Source organism: Leptodactylus fuscus, chromosome 4 (genome assembly GCF_031893055.1).
Source record: "Leptodactylus fuscus isolate aLepFus1 chromosome 4, aLepFus1.hap2, whole genome shotgun sequence".
Taxonomy (NCBI): Eukaryota; Metazoa; Chordata; class Amphibia; order Anura; family Leptodactylidae; genus Leptodactylus; species Leptodactylus fuscus.
The window spans coordinates 57,248,934-57,272,039 of NC_134268.1; the positions used below are offsets into that span (position 1 = coordinate 57,248,934).

Sequence of the window (23,106 nt, forward strand, 5' to 3'; positions counted from 1 at the left end):
GAGTGTTTAGTTATAAATTGGCCATTATGTATTGTTCTCGTGTATTATTGTAGGTTTATTGTTCTAAGTTGTCCTTTTAAAGCACTATTGTGTTGAGCTACGTTTGTACTATACAGTACTATATATCACTATGTATCTCTGGTCCTGCACTCATAATAAGCACCAGAAACTTACTAGGAATGGAAGGCGTGCTGCAGGGTTGGTATGTAGGTCAATCCTTCCCAGTAAGACACTGAATCCTACCTATTTAGCACATAGTTTGCTCAGATTACAGTCATGCTGGACTTCATTTGATAAGCACATAAATACGGTGGATATAAAAGTATTTCCTCAGAATTTATTGTGTAATAACATTGTCATTATTGTAAATTTAGTGAAGGTGCCAGGAGTTGAATCCTCACCAATCTGATATTCCTAGGCCAAGGAAGTGTTGCAGAGATTTTCCGGGGAGACCCTTGTTGTGTGTGGGCAAGCATTATCCTGCTGAAAAATGCCAGGAACGCTGCCATGAAAGTCCACACATTTGGCCGCAGGATGCCCTGCACATATAACAGTTGTTAGTGCCCCTCGTATCATTACTAGGGGTGACTGACTGTCGTAGGCGATAGCTCTCCAAATCATCAAACCAGGAATTGGGACATTGTGTCGCTCCACAAAGGCAGGATTGAAGTGCTTACCATGAGACCTTCATACTCGCACCTGACTATCATTGGACCCCAAACATAACCTGGATTCTTCACTGAAGAAGCTACGGCTGAATCCCATAGCAGTCCTGGGTTCTCATTCACTACATATCTGTAAAAAAAAGGCTATGGCAGCTGGCCATCAATGGCAGGAAACCTAATGGGCTCTGTGTAACCCAATATTCTTCTGCTAAGCATCTGGAAATTGTCCAGGTAGAGCCAGGGCTGTGCAATGACGGTGCCTGGATGGTGGACAAGGACACTGGGAGCTGCTTGTGCTTTTTCATGAATCAAATGCTCTTCTTTACTGTGGGTCTGTCTGAGCTCCCTAAAGCCAATTTGTTGAAGCAACCACCCTGATACCCTCAGTCCATTGATGCCCCCATCTCAAATTCTGTCAGCTGGGTAAAATGTCATTGAGTATGTCATAGGGGAATGTCTATCAGTCAATAATCTCTTACTAAGAGGTACACTACCCAAAAGTAGCCTCTGAAATCCTCTTAATTGGATGGAGGAAAGCACTTGTATTTCCTCTTGTGGCACGACCCAGTGCATAGTCATTTATCTATCAACATGCTGACTTTTGTAGAAATCTGACAATTCTATCTTGGTTCTTGAGTTGGGTTTTAAGGATGTGCAATTATTTTGCGGTCCAGTTTAACCCTTTTAAACCTACATGACCGATTTTGATGCCACAGTAGTCTGAGTGGGTTTGCAGAAATCTATGTTCCTGCTGCTATAAAAACCGCATTCAACTGATTTTCAGATCTAGGAATTTTTCAACAAATCTGCCACATATGAATACGCCCTTGAAAGGGGATTTCTGGCACTTGATATTGATGGTCTGTCTGATGGTTATCAATATCAGATCAGTGGTGGTCTGACTCTTTATTAGTGACCGCATATAGTGCATTTTGTAGCAGAAGTGTGCGGTATAGCAGCTGTGTCCTATTTAACTGAATGGGATAGAGCACGTGTAATAGACAGAGCTAGATGTAATACCGGGAACAGCCAGTAGAGAATGTACTGAGCTGTAATAGCTGATTGGTGGGGAGGCTCGGAGCTGAACCCACATGGATCTCATGTTGATCTTCTATCCTAAATATGGGTCATCAATATTTTTTCATTCATATAGCTGTATGAGGACTGAATTGTTGCGGGACATATTGTACTTTGTAATGATATCATTTAAAGGGATTCTTTAATTTAAAAAAAGGTTTTTAAAGAGGACCTTTCACCATATCTGGGCACAGGCAGTGTTATATACTGCCAGAAAGCTGACAGTGCTCTGAATTCAGCGCACTGTCGGCTTTCCCGATCCGTGCCCAGTGTAAAGCGCTATCGGTCCTGGTACCGTAGCGCTTTACAGTCAGAAGGGCGTTTCTGACCATTAGCCAGGAACGTCCTTCTGCCTCGCGGCGCCTATCGCGCTGTGCTGTGGAGCCGGGAGGAACGCCCCCTCCCGCTCCTGATAATGCTAGTCTACGGACAAGCTGTGTGAGCAGAGGGAGGGGGCGTTCCTCCCGGCTCCACAGCACAGCGCGATAGGCGCCGCGAGGCAGAAGGACGTTCCTGGCTAATGGTCAGAAACGCCCTTCTGACCATAGAAGAGCTACGGTACCGGGCCGTAAGCTCTTCACACCGGGCACAGATCGGGAAAGCCGACAGTGCGCTGAATTCAGCGCACTGTCAGTTTCTGGCAGTATATAGAACTGCCTGTGCCCAAAAGCGGTGAAAGGTCCTCTTTAAACTAAAGGCCAGTAGTAATAGCTTTTAGAAAGGCTATTCATCTCTTTCCTTTATTTTGCATGCTGCCGTTTTTGGATTTTTCTTCTTTTCTTCATGATGGTAATTGGGCTCAGAGCACAGCTGCGTCACAGCTTCCAGCGCTGCCTCTGTCTTCTGTTCCTGACGCGTTTCCTCCTCTTCTTACACGAGACCACCACAAAACGGCTGACGAAACAGCTGATTGCTCATGTCGCGTCGACCATTACACGAAACCACCACAAGATGGCCAATTGTACATGCGCAGTTGACTCTGTCCAACTAGAAGAGGAGGAGATGAACAGAACAGAAGACAGAGGCGATGCTGGAAGTGACAATGTAATGAAGCTGTGCCCTAAGCACAATTAGCATAATCAAGAAAAGAAGAAAAATCCAAAAACGGTGGTGCGGACCTGCAAAATAAAGGTAAGAGATGAATAGCCTTTCTATAGGCTATTAATACACGCTTTTAGTTTAAATTTTTTTTTTTTTTTTTAATGCTATCCCTTATCCCCTTTTTTAATGAATCCCTTTTGTATTCCGCACAATAGACTGGGAAGCTGGATAAAAATTCTGAATGGGGTGGAATTAGAGAAAAAGTTCATTATCACATTTTAACCTATTAAAAAAAAAATGCACCGACGATCAGTTGATCACCCAGCCGGCTTCCATACAAAAAGGATGCCCACTGTGATCCAATGGTGTTAAAAAATAATGCACAAAGTAGAGTGCTAAGATTATACATATTGTACTGTGTTCTTCCCATCAAACCTTATTTGAACGTTTCTGTGTATCATTCTAGGTGGGATATGCTCTTTCCTGGCTTGTAATGTTTATTCCATCCTGAAAATATTTAACTGCTAGCGGTGATATATGGAAAGATTCGTTGACTATTACATAAGTCCAGTGTGCTGTAAGCTGCACAAATGAGTGCTATTTTAGTAATTTGGTGAGTATTTCAGTGAATACACTACATTAGTAGTAACATAGAAGCTATAAAGTATAACACACCCACCGCTAGTGATACCCACTTGTCAAATTATTTGTAAATTTCATGTAACAGCACATAATAGACATTGAAGAGAAGCTGCACCAAATTTTTTTATTTCATGGGGAATAGGAGAATTTACCAAAACTGAGAAGTCAGTAGAGGTCACAGATCCTGTTTATAGTGAACATCCACTTTCATGTCAAGTATAGAGATGAGCGAGTAGTATTCAATTGAGTAGGGATTAGATCGAATACTACAGTATTCGAAATCCTCGTACTCTGTCGAATACCACGCAGTAAATGTGAAAGACGTTTACTGCGTGGTATTCGACCGAGTATGAGTATTTCGAATACTGTAGTATTCGATCTAATACCTACATGATCGAATACTACTCGCTCACCTCTAGTCAAGTAGATTGGGCAATAAGAAATATGCGACTAACTCTGTCAAAGAGCACCTTTCACACCTCCAGAAACTCAAACTCTCTTTATCCCATGATAGCTGCCCCTGCACTGATTCAGGTGCATTTGGAATTTTTTCTGTGGCCCCCCCACCATTCCTGAGTAATTGGCGCAGTTATTTTTGGTTCCTAATATATTAACTAGAGTCTCTAATGTCAAGTAGGTGGTGTCAAGCAGGAGAAGACAAGAGGGCGTGACTCAGAATTCTAGTCAGAGGCAGATAGTGTAAGAGCTCTGAGTCACACCCCCTTGTCCGCTCCTTCCTGACACCACCCACTTGATATTAAAGAGTCTAGATAGGATATCAGGCACCAAAACCGACTGTACTGACTGCTCAGGAGCTGTGGGGGCTGGAGATAAATTCTGACTGTGCCAGAATCATTGACGCAAGGCATATTAAAGGATTCTTGAAGCACCCTGTACATCGTACCTCTCAGACCAGGATTTCATAGTTCATGGAATACACTCATGTGAAAACTAGGCTTTTCCAGATAAAATGATGAAAATGTCTTAGAAGCAGGGAATTGGCTGAAAAGCAGAATAGAAATGTCTGTATGAAGCATTGCTGTCCAGCCTCCATTGACTTCATCATAGCTGATGATATACTCCATAGACACTTGGCGAAATGTATCAAAGCTTGTGGTTGTTAGAAATATATTGCCATTTATTTACATGACTGGTGTCCTGATAGGATAGAATATTGATCAGATGGGAAAAATTGACAATTTAGCCGTGAAGTTTGTAAGAAATTACTACGCTATAATAACTACATGTTTGGTTTTAATGTATTATTGTCTTTTGCTTCAGGATGGAGAACAGAAGCCTCTGAGATTGCCTTCCTGTGCCTTAGGTTCAGCATTGAAGATGCAAGCTCAGAACGGGTCATGCCATGCTTACCCATCCATCACCTACCTTACCTGTCTCCTGGAGGTCCTTCTGGATTGGCTAGAGTTGGACAATTTGGAGGATTATCTAAATTACCTAGACTACCTCATGTGGGTCTTCACACCACTAATAATAGTATTCATTCTGCCCTTCATTATTGTCATATTTCTCTACCTGTCCATCCTTTTCCTCCACGTGTACAAGCGCAAAAACGAACTGAAAGAAGCATATTCCAACAGTATATGGGATGGCGCTCGGAAAACATTGGCTACACTTTGGGATGGGCATGCTACAATATGGCATGGTAAAAATGAATGCTTGTTAGAAGTAATGACTACAGTAGTAGATGCTATAACTGGGTATATTGTTACATATTTATGATCCAAATACCATTATCCAAGACATATTGGAGGAATCAAGACCCAGTCTTGGGAACAGCATCGTGATTTACCAGATAGCTTATTAAATAGTTAAATGGCCTTGCCCCAATGCTCAATGCTAGTCATTGGAGGGGCCCCCAGTGATCAGACGTTTATCACTCATCCTGTTGATAGGTGACAAATACTGATTTTGGGACACAATTGGTATTGCATTTAAGGAAACTTGCCATCAAGTTCATACTGCTTGAACCGTGGGCATCGGGAAATCCCGCCAAGGTCAACGATGACATAGAGTTAGAGTTTTTTATGCTGAAATGCTGCGGTGCTTCAAAGAAAACATCATTTTAATAAGAAACCAGGCTGAGGAAAAATAATTTGCAGGACTGAACCTCCTTACCCTGCTCAACTTGACTGACATGCCTCCCTTTGTTTGTATATAGGGAGAGTCCTGTCAATCATTCAGGGCAGGATTAGCAGCTCTGCAGACTCTTCTCCCCAGTCCAGGTTTCTTGTTAAACTGCTATATCTGATTTCAGGGGTAAACATGGCTCTCTGTCATGAGGGACCCTGTTGGGATTTCATGCCGCTGTGACCTATGGACAAGTTCCATAGGCATGACTGCGCTTTATATACTTTTTATTTTGCACAGTTTCACACAGTATAGGAACAGGCATATTTGGATAGTAGCTATGGGTTTTTAAAGACATACTTTGGTTTTATGGCATTTCTGCATGATCTAGCCCTGGGAATTTTGTTTTGTGCATGTAAAAACAATGACACAGTGCGGAGATGGTGTTTTTCACAGTGACTTTTCATTGTGCAAACAACCCAAATAGGGCTCACTTTGCAGTAGTGTTGCAACATCCTGTTGCCTATAACTATACATAAAGCCAACATAATATAGATGTCCGTAATGTATGTATCCCATGAGTAAAACAAGCTTAAAAAGTACCAATTGTAGTGCTTAGCAACTGCTAATGGATGCCGCTGCACTGATTCCAGCGCAGTTGGAATTTTCTCTTTAGCCCCCACCATTCCCGAGTAACAAGTGCAGTTAGTTTTGGTGTCTGATATGCTATTTCAGCTCTGTAATGTCAGAAGGGCGGTGTCATGCAGGGTGTGTGAATCAGAGCTCACATCTGAAGCAGCCAGTGTCAGAGCTCAGAATCACACCACTTGTCAACTCCTATCTGACTCCACCCTCCTGACAATGCAGGTCCAATATATTATATCAGACACCAAAGATAATAGCATTGATTGCTCAGGAACGGTGGGGACTAAGGAAAAAATTACAACTGTTCTAAAACCAGTGGAGCAGCAGTTATTAAAGGGGTTTCCAGGATAACCTTTTTTTTTTAATATAAGGCTAGGGAAGGTAAAAAAAAATTACAATACTAACCTGTCCCTGGTGCTCCGGTGTCTCCCAATGTGGCCTGGCCTGATCCTGCTGCTCTGGTGTTTCTTCCTCGACACACGGTGAAGTTCCGTGTCCCTATCCTTAGGCTGCTGATTGGCCGCAGTGGTCATATGCGGCAGGGACTTCTGCCGGAGAACTCCAGAGCAGCAGAACTGGACTGCAATAGGAGACATCAGAGCACCGGTGACAGGTGAGTATATTTGTTTGCTTTTTTTTCCCCACCTTTCCTGGCCTAATAAAAAAAAAAAAAAATGTTGATCCTGGACAACCCCTTTAAATGATGTAAGCAGCGAAACCATTTTTTTTAAAACTGGACACAGAGTACTGCATGTCCGAGTTTGTGTCCGGTTAAAAATAAAAACTGTTTTGCCGCGAAGAGCACAAAACGCTCACCGGCACGCACGACAGGACACTTTTCAAAACCATTAAATTGAATGGGCTTGAAAAATGTCTGCAGGTTTCCGTCTCCTGCCCAGTTTCGGACTGGAAACGGAAACCTGTATAACGGAAACCGGGCGCAGATGTGAACGAGCCCTTTCTATGGATGCATTACATATGTCAATATTACTTTATGTAAAAAGAGCAGGTCTTAGGATGAACAATTCACACACAGCTTCATACACTGTGTTTTTGGAATAAGTTCCAGTTTTTGTTGCAGTTCTTGTACTATAGTTTTTGAGCCAAATAGAAGTGGATTCCAAATGAATGGGAACCCAGTATAAAGAAAGGACTCCAATTTTTCCTTCTTGCTGGATTGGCTCAAACAACTGCGTCAAAACTGCTGTGTTGTTTTTTCAGAAAGTCCTTTGTATGAAGCTGTCCCAAGGGTTTATTCACAAAAGAAGCGGCGCCCAGAAGCCCTCCAGGAGCGCCATATGCTCATGCGTGTGTTTTTTACTACGCTTGTTGCCTGCATTTATCTTGAGGAGGTTTTCTGAGATGGGAAAGTAAGGATGTGCACTCTTGTCCATGGGCTCTATCTGGAATTGCAGTTCAGCTCCATAAACTTAATTGGAAGTGGTAATGCTGAATGCAATCTATAGATATGTATGCCTATATGAAGTAGTCAGGGGAAATATTCCCAGAATTTCTGTGGAAAGATTCATTTTTACATTTAATATGTCTTTTGCTTGATTTAGCACATATGATGTACAGTGAATGCAGCTACTTGTTGGTATATTCCAGGCAAAGGTAACATTATTTTCCTCATAGTAAATATGTTTTTATTTCATATATATAGAAAAAAAAGAATAACCTGGATATTATTGCTGGGAAATAGTGTCTATGACTTATTGCTTGATGTGGGGACCCCCCTTCTTGTCTGTTTCTGTACATCCCATAGGGAAGAATATATGCTTGTGCACTACTCCATACACCATCTTCTGTGACCAAAGATAAAGGTCCTCCATTCTAGCAAAATTGGGGATTGTTCTCCCACCGATCAACTATGATCTACCTATACTGTGGATAGGCGATGATTGTTCCTGATGACTAAACCCATTTAAAGAGAACCTTTCATGTCCTCGGGCACATACGGTTTTATATACCGCCAGTACTAGTCTATGGATGAATATTGTCAGGGGGGGAGGGGGCATTCCTCACCGCTCAGCGTCATGGCTGGGCAGTATGGAACACCCCCTCATAGTATAGAGCTACACACAGTACTGTCAGGAGGGGCGTTCCCAGCAAGACTGTCAGGAATGCCCCTCTAATAGTGAAGAGCTAGCGGTAATTGTACTGATAGCACCTCCACCAGGGCACATAACGCTGAATTCAGCGTATATTCAGAATATAAAAACCGCATGTGCCTGAGGACATGAAAGGTAAAGCCAGGAGTGGATTACAAAAAAACAGACCAAAGTCTGCCAACAACAACAAAAAAAACCTGCATTATTGCAACTTTTGTTTAGTGGAGTTTTTCTTCTCCTGCGTGCATTTTTTGGGTTGGTGGCTTTTATTTTTTAGCAAATGACAGGCGTTTTTTAATCAGGTGTGTTTAGATAGGACACCTTAAAAAAAATACCTAAAAAAACTGTCAAAAACTTGTGTTAAAAAAAAACAACAACAAAAGGTGGTAGGAAAACAAACTGATTAGTTTAAGGCCGGGGACCCCACAATGCGTCCCTATAGGTTTAACTGAAGCAGAAAGTCTTCTCTGCAGACATTCTGTGAAAATGCGTTGCTGCTGCGGTTTTTCCCGCAGCTCTTTTTTGCTGCGGCTCACAAAATGGGACCTTTGACTAATTGAGATTTTTATAAACTCAGAAAACTGTTAAGGGCTCGTTCACATCTGCGTTGCCCTCTCCGTACTTGAGGTTTCCGTTTTCTGCCTAAAACAGAGGCAGGAGACGGAAACCTGCAGGAGACTTTCTCACCCATTCATTTGAATGGGTGAGAAAGCTGTCCGTCCGTGAGCGGCGGTGAGCGTTTTGCGCTCTCCGCCGCGAAACCGGGTTTTATAATCCGGACACAGAGTCGGACATGCAGTACTCTGTGTCCGGATAAAAAAATCCGGTTTCGCGGCGGAGAGCCTAAAACGCTCACCGCCGCGCACGGCCGGACCCGGTCTATGGTTTCCGTCTTCTGGCATGCAGAAGACGGAAACCATAGAACGGAGACCCTGAATGCAGGTGTGAACCTAGCGTAAATAAAAACGTGTGAAGAAAGACTAAATTCTGAGAAAGCTTACTGATGGGATTAGTGACGTCTCATTCCTATGATTAGTCCGATCTAAGACAGACAAAGCAATTCTGTGTCCACATTTATATCCTTCTCCGTGTTATTTCAATACCGCTATGTGAATGAAGACTGCATCAATTTTATATAATGAGCTGTAATTTGTTTAAAAAATGTAAGAAAAAAAATCCTTAATTTGTTGATAATATTTTTTGAGAAAATCATGAAAATCGCAACTTATTTATATACATGTTGGAGCTATATATAAGACGTATTCCTTCTCCTATATGTCCATAGGCCCCATACACCTACTGTATACAAAGTGGGGTTTTTTGTATAGTGGGGGTCTTTAGAATGTAGCCCACTGCTTATCTATAGAATGGGCTTTATCACCACCCCTCTACCAGAGGTATGATCCACATCTATGTAACAAGGGATTAAAACGAGATGCGGATCTATCTCTTCTATCCCTAAAAGACATGTAGACGATGACGGTATTGTAGTGATAGGTCATAGGGCTATAGGAGAATACGTGTTTCTGGAAATACCTGATTTATGGCTGAATGGCTTTCTGATTAAACTTTCCTCTGGTGTTCTATCTCCTATAAATGATAGAACTTATGCAAGCCTATATTTTATTCTCTTTACAGGTTATGAAATTTATGGCTTGGAGAAAGTACCGGAGAATGGGCCTGCGCTAATTGTGTATTATCATGGAGCGCTTCCCATAGACTATTATTACTTTGTAGCAAAGGTCATTCTCCTGAAAGGAAGGACTTGTCACTCGGTGGGGGACCACTTTCTTTTTAAAATACCAGGTAAGTAATCGCGCTGTGATATTTGAAAGCGATCCGCTGGGTAAGTGACTATTATATCTAGAGCCAGACATGGAAACCTATCATTTATTACAGATAAGGAGCAGCTGCTCTGCTTATTCTGTCCGTGTTTTGCTAAAATTACTTCAAAAGTAAGAAATGTGAGTTTTGCATGGTGAAATATTATTGTTGCTTTAGGGAGTTCAGCGTTGACATAAAAAGACCTTTCTACTGCTTTTACTTCACTTATCCTAACTCCTTGTGTTCATGTATCCTCAAGACATGTATCCTCGACACCGTATTATTTTGACCAAATAAATATGTCTCAATTGTAGGGTATAGTTATAAAATAGAATGGCAGACTCCTCAGGTCAAGGGGGTATGTGTGCTGCCCCGGTAGCATCCCATTGTAGAGAACCCAGAGGCTGGGAGTAGTACTACTTCAAATAGGAGTTGTCATGGTGGATAATAAACTCATCCAGCTCCCCCAGGTTTCTGCAGAGCTGAGGGGCCTGTAGGCTACTTGATGGGATCATATTCTTCCTCCAGGGGACATCCTAATGGTTTTTAGCCCTCTTGAGCCACATGGAAGATGGAGTGCCCATTAGGGAAGCTGCAGGTAAAACAAGAAACAGGGTTGTAGGTTAAACCATTCTCAACTTTATTAGATAACAATGTAAATGGAAACCAACAGCTTCTGGATAAAATGGAGATGGAGATCTTACATGAGCATCTACTGTGGATAAGGGGTGAGCTTGGTGATGGTATTTCCAGTGGCATGTGCTTTGGTATGATATACAGTGGGGCAAAAAAGTATTTAGTCAGTCACCAATAGTGCAAGTTCCACCACTTAAAAAGATGAGAGGCGTCTGTAATTTACATCATAGGTAGACCTCAACTATGAGAGACAAAATGAGAAAACAAATCCAGAAAATCACATTGTCTGATTTTGTAAGAATTTATTTGCAAATTATGGTGGAAAATAAGTATTTGGTCACCTACAAACAATCAAGATTTCTGGCTCTCACAGACCTGTAACTTCTTCTTTAAGAGTCTCCTCTTTCCTCCACTCATTACCTGTAGTAATGGCACCTGTTTAAACTTGTTATCAGTATAAAAAGACACCTGTGCACACCCTCAAACAGTCAGACTCCAAACTCCACTATGGTGAAGACCAAAGAGCTGTCAAAGGACACCAGAAACAAAATTGTAGCCCTGCACCAGGCTGGGAAGACTGAATCTGCAATAGGCAACCAGCTTGGATTGAAGAAATCAACTGTGGGAGCAATAATTAGAAAATGGAAGACATACAAGACCACTGATAATCTCCCTCGATCTGGGGCTCCACGCAAAATCTCACCCCGTGGGGTCAAAATGATCACAAGAACGGTGAGCAAAAATCCCAGAACCTCGCGGGGGGACCTAGTGAATGAACTGCAGAGATCTGGGACCAATGTAACAAAGCCTACCATCAGTAACACACTACGCCGCCAGGGACTCAGATCCTGCAGTGCCAGACGTGTCCCACTGCTTAAGACAGTACATGTCCGGGCCCATGTGAAGTTTGCTAGAGAGCATTTGGATGATCCAGAAGAGTATTGGGAGAATGTCCTATGGTCTGATGAAACCAAACTGGAACTGTTTGGTAGAAACACAACTTTTTGTGTTTGGAGGAAAAAGAATACTGAGTTGCATCCATCAAACACCATACCTACTGTGAGGCATGGGGGTGGAAACATCATGCTTTGGGGCTGTTTCTCTGCAAAGGGGCCAGGACGACTGATCCGGGTACATGAAAGAATGAATGGGGCCATGTATCGTGAGATTTTGAGTGCAAACCTCCTTCCATCAGCAAGGGCATTGAAGATGAAACGTGGCTGGGTCTTTCAACATGACAATGATCCAAAGCACACTGCCAGGGCAACGAAGGAGTGGCTTTGTAAGAAGCATTTCAAGGTCCTGGAGTGGCCTAGCCAGTCTCCAGATCTCAACCCTATAGAAAACCTTTGGAGGGAGTTGAAAGTCCGTGTTTCCAAGCGACAGCCCCAAAACATCACTGCCCTAGAGGAGATCTGCATGGAGGAATGGGCCAACATACCAACAACAGTGTGTGCCAACCTTGTGAAGACTTACAGAAAACGTTTGACCTCTGTCATTGCCAACAAAGGATATATAACAAAGTATTGAGATGAAATTTTGTTACTGACCAAATACTTATTTTCCACCATAATTTGCAAATAAATTCTTACAAAATCAGACAATGTGATTTTCTGGATTTGTTTTCTCATTTTGTCTCTCATAGTTGAGGTCTACCTATGATGTAAATTACAGACGCCTCTCATCTTTTTAAGTGGTGGAACTTGCACTATTGGTGACTGACTAAATACTTTTTTGCCCCACTGTATGTGCCAGTCTCTACCTAGGATTGCCTTGTCTGTACTGTGGCACAGGCCTGTGATGTAACAGTACTCAGATTCTACAAATGGCACAAAACTACTCCGAACCTCACCAGGCAGCCATCTTGTCCCTGTCTGAGGGCTGCGGCACAGTTGCATAAACTGTTAGGTACTAGCTCTGCTCACACACATCCTCTCTGTAAGAAAGCTGGGTGAAGACTCCTAGTCTCCCCCTACTATGTGCCACCTGGAATTGACCATTGCTCTATAATATAATCCACCATCCCCAGTGGAACAACCTATTGCACATATAACACTACACTAAATCTTTTTGTTTATTTTTACATGGGTGGAAAACCACAGTAACCTACAAAGTTCAAGCATAGGCTGCCCTTGCTCATATTTTCATCTAGGACCCTAGGGCAGCAATGCAACAGCTGAGCCTCCCTCTGCCCCTAGCCACTCTGCTACTCCAAGGGACATGAAGTATTGCAAATTTCACTTCGGCTTATCACATATTTCCCCTTAACAAGCCTTTATCTACACCACCTACATCTCTTAAAGGGGTTGTCTAGTTTCAGAAAATAAATGTTATTTCTTATATAATGAAAAGTTGTACAATTTTCCAATATACTTTCTGTATCAATTCCTCACAGTTTTCTAGATCTCTGCATGCTGTCATTAACTTTTTATTTCCTGTGGATAAAAATTAGTCCATGGTCATGTGATGTACACACAGGTGTACAGCTCGTTACTTGGCAGATGTCTGATGGCTCTGTGACTGTAACGAGCGGCACCTGTGTGTATATCACATGCCCATGGACTGTATATCACATGCCCATGGACTGTATATCACATGGCCATGGACTGTATATCACATAGCCATGGACTGAATATCACATAGCCATGGACTGTATATCACATGACCACCGACTGTATATCTCATAACCATGGACTGTATATCACATAGCCATGGACTGTATATCACATAGCCATGGACTGTATATCACATGACCACCGACTGTAAATCACATGGCCATGGACTGTATATCACATGGCCATGGACTGAGTATCACATGACCACCGACTGTATATCACATGGCCATGGACTGTATATCACATAGCCATGGACTGTATAGCACATGACCATGGACTCATTTTTATTCACTGGCAATAAGCAGAATGAATGACAGCAAGCAGAGAGCTAGAAAACCGTGAGGAATTGATACAGAAAGTACATTGGAAAATTGTACAACTTTTTATTATACAAACCATAACATTTATCTGCTAAACAGGACAACCCCTATAATATTGTGCCAAACTATGTGAAATAACAAGGATCTTCCTCCTCTTCCTGCTAAACTTTGCCACAGCTGAGCAACTTTCTTCAGAACCATGACTGGTTATAGGCTTGGAGATAGTTGGAACTTCTTAAGATTAGAAAGCACTGATCTAGGAAGTCCAGATGTGGCAATTCCTGCTTTTGCAATACTAAAAGAAATCTTTCCGGATGTTTGCAGACAGAATATTCAGAATACTTATACAATACATATTTAAAATAAATCTGAAATTGCCCAATCTCTAGGCTAAAAATCTCCTCTTAGCTTTCTTTATATGCAGTTACAGAGAACTACAAGTTACTACTTCCTTCCCTGCAGATGTCACTACTGATAATATCTATCTAATAAAAGTATATTATACACATACATTAGAATGAAACCTCAGTTGTACCTGACACCAGGATGGAGAAATTTACATTTAGTTGGTGTTGCGGACATTAAAGAGTCCTCATAGTATGTTGCAGAGCTCCAAATTAAATAATTAATTAACAGGCCTAGATGGGCTACCACCCATTGGGCCTGGAGAAGCCACACAGACACGCAGGTGATTGTGTATCAAGTGAGTTCTGATTTATTATAAGAAAAAGGTAGTTTAAATACATTACAGACAAAGAGCTGGCTTGGCTATTCTATTCAGGTACAACACGATTGGTTATAGAGATATAAGACAAGCCTGGCACATGACTATTGGCTGAGGTCTGCATATCATTATTACACTCCAACCTGGGATGACCTTTCTCATGACATGAAAAAGTATCTAAGATATTTATGTGTAAGCCAACATCATACACTAGTTCTAGATGTATATCACAGAAAGAGAGATAATGATCACGTACTGGTCCGCTCCGGCCTTGGGGCTAACGACCAAACAGGTTATTTGAACCGGTTTCTACACCCACTCTCAAAGATGACCACAAATAGATAAGGAGTTATAACCCAACCATTAACATTCCACACGCCTTATCCCCTAAAGGGGTCTCTTAGACTCTAAACAGACATCCTTATGAAGCTTAGAACAGAAAATGCTTATAAAATGGCTGACAGAATACAAGATGGAAGATGTGATCCTAACAGTTCCCCCATTTTGAGATAATTGGATACAGGAATTCATATTTAGGTACTTCAGTGACTTAACATCTACTGCTGGACCTTTCCAGATTCCCCTCATATGTTCCTGTATTCCAAATTAATCTCAATCATAGTTCTGGCCTGTTATTTTCAGTCTGATTATACATTCACTTGCTTATACTATGTATCATTACTTCCTGTTGTGTTATGAAAACAGCTATATAACATGACTGAGGCTAATATGGGGCTATGAGGACATATCCTACAGTCTGACACATTCAGATCTTCGTTCAAGATCATATGATGTTTAAAGAAAAAAAAAACTTATTATCCCACTCATTGTCAAATGTTCTATGCAGGCTTATCGCCAGAATAATCTATAACAGTAATATCAGGAGAATCTTCATCGCTGTGTGTAGAGACTTCTTTGCAATGTGAAGCATGGACACAATTAGGCTTTCCGTCAAGTTTCATAGGAGTATTAGTAGTTAGCAGCACTTGGAGCGAATCATCAAATCTTGGTTCAAGAGGATTTCTCACGTGTCATCAATCTCTTGGTTCAAATGAATAGGTCCCATCCACTTAACTTAAAATCTGAGAGGGAGGAGAAAACTCAAAACTATACATTAGTCAGATGTTTTTGCCAAGACATCACATAGTCAGTCCGTACACCATAATACAATCCTAACCTAGGGTCTGACCCAAAGAAAGTTTGCTATGGGCTAAAACCAATTCTTCTGTCAGGAGGATACCTTACAGAAGATACAAATACAAGTGACACTCTACATCTTTCAATAGCCGTCTACCTGCAGCCCACTTGTGATGGCTTTCTTCACCAGATATGCCCCAGGCCATCCTGAAGAGAAATCACTATACACACAAGCGCGTACTTATACTGTCTCACCTTTAGTAGTTACTAAAGTTATAGTTATAGCATATAGTTATCCTGCAATCTCTGGAGCAGGTACAAGGGCTCTGGGCATGGCTCAAAGACACTTTTCATTTACAACATGCCATGCAGGCTCACATATATCTGTCAGTAGTGATACTAAATCCTGCAGCCGCCCATCCTCCGCTCACCAGGTCACACATGGCTACTTCTACTCAAAGAAACTTTTCACTTTTTATGAACTCTGCTCAATCCGAAATACATACATTATTTTATTCATTATCTCACCTGTGAAATGTGTCCCTCTATCAGACTCTATCATCTCAGGTATCCCCAATCTACACACAAGCTCAGATATCAATTTCTTGGCAGTTACCTGTGTCGTTGCTCGGCTGATCCAACCTGAGAACAAATACACAGACCAACACATTTGTACGTTCAGATTCAGGCAATTATATGTAATGAATACAGGGGTTTTGGTGTGCATGCGGTGTGTCTTAACTACCTGCCCTGGATTGTGTAGAGCACCTATGTGACATTCTTTTACGTGATTCCCTGCAGCCCTTCCAAAAGCTGAGGCAAACTATAGTTTACCCACTAATGACTCCATGGCATTTCAAGAGGCATGCACCTTACCGTGGGCCAAACCAGCCATTTGGGGGTACACTGATTTATCCCCCATTTTCACATTCCTTCACATTCTCTGGCACCAGCCTTTGTCCATTTCTCAATTTCCTCACCAGTCACCTTAGAGTACAGCCCCTTGGGGTCTGCTATTTTTCTCACCTGGTTGAGACCCTTCCATGGTAGTAGTACCGCTGCTCAATCAGCCTTCTAATTTCCAATACTCTCAGGGTCTCTTCCCTTTGTGTGAGCTCTGACTTTCACAATTGCCAACTGCTTACGAAGCAATGTGGCCTCCATCAACTGACTTACTAAGTTTCCTTTCTTAATTGGTTTGCCCTGTGCCATCAGGAAGTTCCTGGACCTCCATATTGGACCATAACCATGTGCAATGCCAAACGCATACCTGGAGTCAGTGTAAATGTTTGCTGTGCTATCAGGCTTCTATAAGGTCAGCATCTTATACTGACATGTGTGGTGGAAGGGCTTCTTATACTATGGTGTCATGTATAATGACTACAGCATACCCTGTATTCAAATTTGCCTTTTTCTGTTAGGTACCTGTAACCGTCTACAAACATCTCATAGTCAGGATTCTCCAATGGGGCGTCAGTGACATGACTGAAGCCGACTCTTCTGAGAGGAGTTTAAAAATATCTCATCTACTAAATATCTCATTATCTACTCCCCCCTTTTGAATCATGAACTCCTACTGGTATAAGAGTTGCAGGATTCAAAAGTCAAATAACGCTGAAATGAGATGTTTGAGGAGGATGTAGAGCAAATTCCATGCTGCTCTATCTTGCCAAAGAAATATGACATCTGTCTATCTGTGTGAGGATTGCCTTACCACCGTTCTGATAGAGGAAAACACATCAGGTTCATGTCTGTCTATCTGTGGCACAAGAAAAATTAAAATTATCAACATATCATATCACAATAATATTCACTTAATCTCCCATAAAACATTTGTCTAATCTTTTTCATACACTGGTGGTTTTTGCTATCACTTCTTTTGTCTAATTAGATTTCCAGTGTCTCACTTTTAAGCTATACAAGGCAATACAATACTCTATTTGCCCTCAGCAGATATACAATAGAACTTTTGAGACCTAATTAAGACACTAATTAAGACACTGTAGCCTAAGGGTACAGCCATTGTAAGTCGCTGGCTGGCTAAAACTTGCCAAACCTGTATTCAGACTTATTTATACAATCCTAAGTAAATTCAATTCTCTACAACTTCTAATTATTCCAGAATTACAACTAATTCATTAAATGCTCAAAATATATCAGCAGAGAAGGCAAAACTTTAAGGGATCAATCTATCTCCCCCCTCCCCCGTCATAACAAGAATTTATACACAAAAACACATTACAGAGCAGATATCCGAGTGCCTTCTGATCTACTTAGTCAGATGTCTATCACCTTGTAGCAAACAATGCCGCAGAAATACCACTTTTGTTTTGTAAAACTATGATTTATCTTTTCCTGCGTGTACATATTAAGATAGCTCACATGCATTGCCTACCCCTTTATGGTGCCTAATCCCATATCAGAAGGATCAATCTGAATAGAAATGACCAATAACATTGTCCAAGTATTAGATAAAACTTTTTCACAAAATAATTCCCGATTGTTAACATTCATGGGTTTATAGTATAAACTCATAACCAATAAACACCGAGTACCTAGTACATGTACATGGTATATCAAGTACATCTCATATTCACCAGAAGACATACTGTGTATATATATATATATATTTTCAACGATGGAAAGGAACTCATATCTACTTGTCACCACCCTCTGTGGGACTATCAGCATTCAATTTCTTCATCTGCTCCCTGTGGAGACTAAAAATGTAACAATATAAACATGAACAAACAGAGCATGTACATGTAACACATATGGGCCCATTCATATACATACATGCAAACTTCACACTGGAGCTCCAGACACACACACATCCATTGAATCATAAAAAAACTTGTCAATTTTCATATATTTTGTACAGTGATATCTCACTTATTGTCTCTTTTCCTACAAATAATCACAGGGTTAGTTATAATTCCTGCACAGCTGGATATTGAAGAAAAATAAACAAAACATGTCATTAGATGGCTTCGTCTTCTCGTCACTGGAAAATAAACATAATAATGATTATCTAAAATTTATGCCATTAATCCAAATCTAAAGACATTTAATGTGATTTAAACAGCCAATACTGATACCAACATTACATATTAATATTTTTTTTCTTTTCTTTCGACATACCATCTATATGACCACCTTACCCTATACAGTTACAAATTATTAAACCATATATTCATAATTCTCCATATATTATACCAATGGTGTTACAATGTTACAATCTCACTTATAGCTGACAACTTAGCCACCTGCTGTCTCCCCTTCCCCCTTCTTGCTGACACCTACCAAACCTGTATAACATGATACCTCTGCTGTGGATATACAGAGGACAATAGGAGGTGGGGGAGGGGCCTGACACTCATTGTGAATTTATCTGGTACCTGGGAAAGCTGGGTGGATTCCTCCTTAGTTAGTACAGAAACATGAAATGACTCAGACAATGAGACAGCCAGCATATAAAATTCATCAGTGGTAATAGCTGATGTTTCCACTTGTACCTCCCCACTAAGATCAAATTTTATATTTGCACCAAGCACCGTTAACACCTCAGTACCACTAAGAGATGTTGGCACATCGTCACTAACAAGCAATTTGGTGACATTTTGCCCTCTAAGTTTTACATTGAGTGGCACTGTTTCTTTTAAAATGATTCTTTTTCCTCTTAATCCAACACAAGATTGAGATTTATCAGTCCTCGGCTCATAAGGTATGTGGCATCCTTTAACAACAGAAATGGCAGCCCCTGTATCCACTAAGAAGGGGATTTCTTCCCCCACTACCTCCCCTTTGTTTTATGTATTATTGCCACACCTTCTTCTGATGTTTTTGCAGGGAGGACTGGTACAGGGTTGCCAACTCCTCATTGAGGGGTGTTGGCACATTAGTCAGTGCCCTGAGCTGGGGGGTTTCCAGCTTTTAGGGACCTACAGTCTTTTATAAAATGGCCTGGCTTCCCACAGTGATGACACTTGTAATTGTGTTTTTGTTTGCCTCCTTGTCTGTTGCGAGTTCTCTGGCCAGAATTTTTATTATTGAAGGCAAGCAATACCTTTTTCTCCTTCTCAGACCTGTGATCTAACTCAAGGCCCTTGGCAGCTTGTAATAAGGCAGGGGCTTCACTATGCCGCCATTTTGGTTTACAGGCTCTTTTCTGACCACATCTAGCACATGTCCACCCATCAGGATTACCTGGAGTAGATGGTGCAGAGTTTTGCCCATAGGGAGATGGGTTTTTCTCAGGGGGGGCATAATACATGACTCCCTCATGTTCCTTATTTCTATACCCCTCCCTTTCTATTTCCCTGCTTACCTGCGTCCAATTATCCAATATCTCACCTAGCTTGTGATCCTGAACCCAGCCTCTGTATTGAGAGGCAAATCTTTCCCAATGGCTGCTGTTTAACACTCCATTTGCACTACATTTTGCTTTCTTCAACAGTTTATTGCATCCTCTTCCAACTGCTCTCTTCCCTGCTCTTTCTCTAACTATCTCTTGAGCTGTTTTCCATACTGGCTGACTCTGCACTCCTCCCATTCTGTTCTGCGTGCTTTTCTTTCCTACTTTCCACTCTCTTATGTGTCCTTTTTTTCCAAGATATAGCACACTATATATACTGTATCTAAATCAAAAGTGACTTTTAAGATCAGTTTAGAGGATTTCCTCCTTCCCTTCTGTCCTTTTTTTCCAAGATACAGCACACTATATATACTGTATCTAAATCAAAAGTGACTTTCAAGGTCCCTCTGCCTTTTTCCTGCCCTTTTTTTCCAAGATACTACTGTATCTAAATCAAAAGTGACTAATTAAGGTCAGATGGAGGGTTTTTAGGGATCACTATGTCCCTTTGTCACGTGACTACTTACTTTCCACAGAACACAAATGAATACAATGAATGCACAACCATAACAGATCAGCTAACAATTTCAGCCCAAGTTCCTAGCTAGCAACACCCATACAACATACTGCTCTTAGGTTCTTTGCAAAAAAGCTTGAGATATCTATATAAGGAACATATGTGTTTACCTCACACTCGGACAGGAGTACAAGAAGTCCTTAGGAACACAGATCAGATTGGTAAGAAAAAAAAGTTCTTACCTGCAGCGCTGACTTTTGTTGGATCTGTGGTCCCAGGAACTTCTGTAATCACTGGTCGTCCGAGGGATCAGCAAACCGTCTCCTTATTTCTCAAGCCCCACGTTGGGCGCCAATTTGTTGCGGACATTAAAGAGTCCTCATAGTATGTTGCAGAGCTCCAAATTAAATAATTAATTAACAGGCCTAGATGGGCTACCACCCATTGGGCCTGGAAAAGCCACACAGACACGCAGGTGATTGTGTATCAAGTGAGTTCTGATTTATTATAAGAAAAAGGTAGTTTAAATACATTACAGACAAAGAGCTGGCTTGGCTATTCTAATCAGGTACAACACGATTGGTTATAGAGATATAAGACAAGCCTGGCACATGACTATTGGCTGAGGTCTGCATATCATTATTACACTCCAACCTGGGATGACCTTTCTCATGACATGAAAAAGTATCTAAGATATTTATGTGTAAGCCAACATCATACACTAGTTCTAGATGTATATCACAGAAAGAGAGATAATGATCACGTACTGGTCCGCTCCGGCCTTGGGGCTAACGACCAAACAGGTTATTTGAACCGGTTTCTACACCCACTCTCAAAGATGACCACAAATAGATAAGGAGTTATAACCCAACCATTAACATTCCACACGCCTTATCCCCTAAAGGGGTCTCTTAGACTCTAAACAGACATCCTTATGAAGCTTAGAACAGAAAATGCTTATAAAATGGCTGACAGAATACAAGATGGAAGATGTGATCCTAACAGTTGGTCATCTTTTTTTTTTCTTCTGCTAGTCACTCTTGAATTATATATGGTGCAAACAGAATAGCAGTAGGGATTTCACAGCATTGCTGAAGGTTGGTTAACTACCAGGAAGAGCTACAGAGGGATAGTGGAGGGCTGTGACAAAAAGCAGCCTTGTAGGACTGATCACATTTACTGCAGTGGCATAATAAAAATCTCCCCCATTGCCTTTCAGTCAGTGCTTTTGTCATCAATATAAAGTGGTTGTGCAGTTATAGACCCCTAATCCTTGGTGATAAGTTCCTGATCGGGGGTGGGCCGACTGCTGGGACCCCCATTGATTTTGAGAACAGGATTCTGGAGTCTCTCTTCATGAATAGAGCGACTGATGCTCATGTGTGTTGCCCTGTATTCATCTGTATGAGACTGATAGCCGAGGATAGGGGGTCAGTGTCTGTAGCGGGACAACTTCTATAAGGTAATGTCATTTATATTACAGGTTTTAAACCGTTGCTTGACGTGTTTAGTGTAATCCATGGACCAAAGGAGGAGTGTGTGAAAGCTCTGAAGAATGGCCATCTCTTGGCTATCTCTCCGGGAGGAGTACGGGAAGCTTTGTTCAGTGATGAAACCTATATTATCATGTGGGGAAACCGCACAGGCTTTGCACAAGTGGCTATCGACGCTCAAGTGGTAAGTCTACCAACACTTGCAGAGTAACATTCTCTAATTTTCCAATACCTAAAGAGGTCCTGTCCATTCTCCTAACATTTAGAAAATACTGTTATTTCCTGTGTACTGTAACATTTTCCTTAGAACTCTGCATTATACTAGTTCCATATTATTCTACCGGGGAATGTATGAATAAATTGTCAGCTGGGCGTTACCATTCCCTTTGTCAGTGATTACATAGTTGTGCACTGATTGAGGGCGGTGTGAGACAAAGGGTGTGACTCAGAGCTCTAATAAGAGACAACGAGTGTCAGAGCTCAGAGTCACACCCCTTGTGTGCTCCTGTCTGACTCCGCCCTCCTGACAGTATAGAGACTAAATAGTATATCAGGTACCAAAACTAACGGCATTGATTGCTCAGGAATAGAGATGAGCGAGTAGTATTCGACGAGTAGGTATTCGATGGAATACTACGGTATTCCATCGAATACTATGAAATTCGAAATACTCATACTTGGCCTTTACGTTTACCGCGTGGTATTCGACCGAGTACGAGTATTACAAATATCGTAGTATTCGATCGAATACCTACTCAATCAAATACTACTCGCTCATCTCTACTCAGGAACAGTGGGGGTTAGAGAAAAAATTCCAACTGCTCCATAATGAGTGGAGCTGTGACTATTACATGATGTAAAGAGCTGGACTTGTTGGCGGTGGTGAAAGGGGTTTGCCTACAAAGACATTATTCTCTATGATAACAAGAATGGGGGGTCCGTTATATCCTTGTCTAAATAGAGCAGCAGTCATGTAGGCCTGTTACTTCTCCATTCATCTCTATTGAACTGTCAGAATATATGTACTAAGAGCTTCATGTTCATTTCTTATCATTCTGTCCATAAGGAATCCATCTACTGTCTCTCAGTCCTCTGATTGAGACCATATGGTAAGGTCAACTTTTTGAGATCTGTTCACATGGTTTGGCTGCCATTCCTGTCGTGCTGTGCCTGTGGGGATGTGCACTCCAGAGCCTGGGGACTTAGTCTGGCCACAG

The 23,106-nt window shown here is 41.5% G+C and overlaps 1 protein-coding gene across 2 annotated transcripts in view; it reads left to right on the top strand.

The window, feature by feature from the left end:
- TMEM68 (transmembrane protein 68) overlaps positions 1-23,106 on the top strand; it is a 35,193-nt gene that overhangs the window by 2,573 nt on the left and 9,514 nt on the right. Inside the window, exons 2-5 of one of the 2 annotated variants that reach the window (XM_075270556.1) lie at positions 3,250-3,396; positions 4,707-5,088; positions 9,908-10,075; positions 21,880-22,073. In XM_075270556.1, the coding sequence (XP_075126657.1) occupies positions 4,764-5,088; positions 9,908-10,075; positions 21,880-22,073 (687 nt within the window). In that variant the 5' untranslated portion in view covers positions 3,250-3,396; positions 4,707-4,763. The remainder of the gene's footprint in view (positions 1-3,249; positions 3,397-4,706; positions 5,089-9,907; positions 10,076-21,879; positions 22,074-23,106) is intronic. The other variant, XM_075270557.1, reaches the window with a different exon arrangement.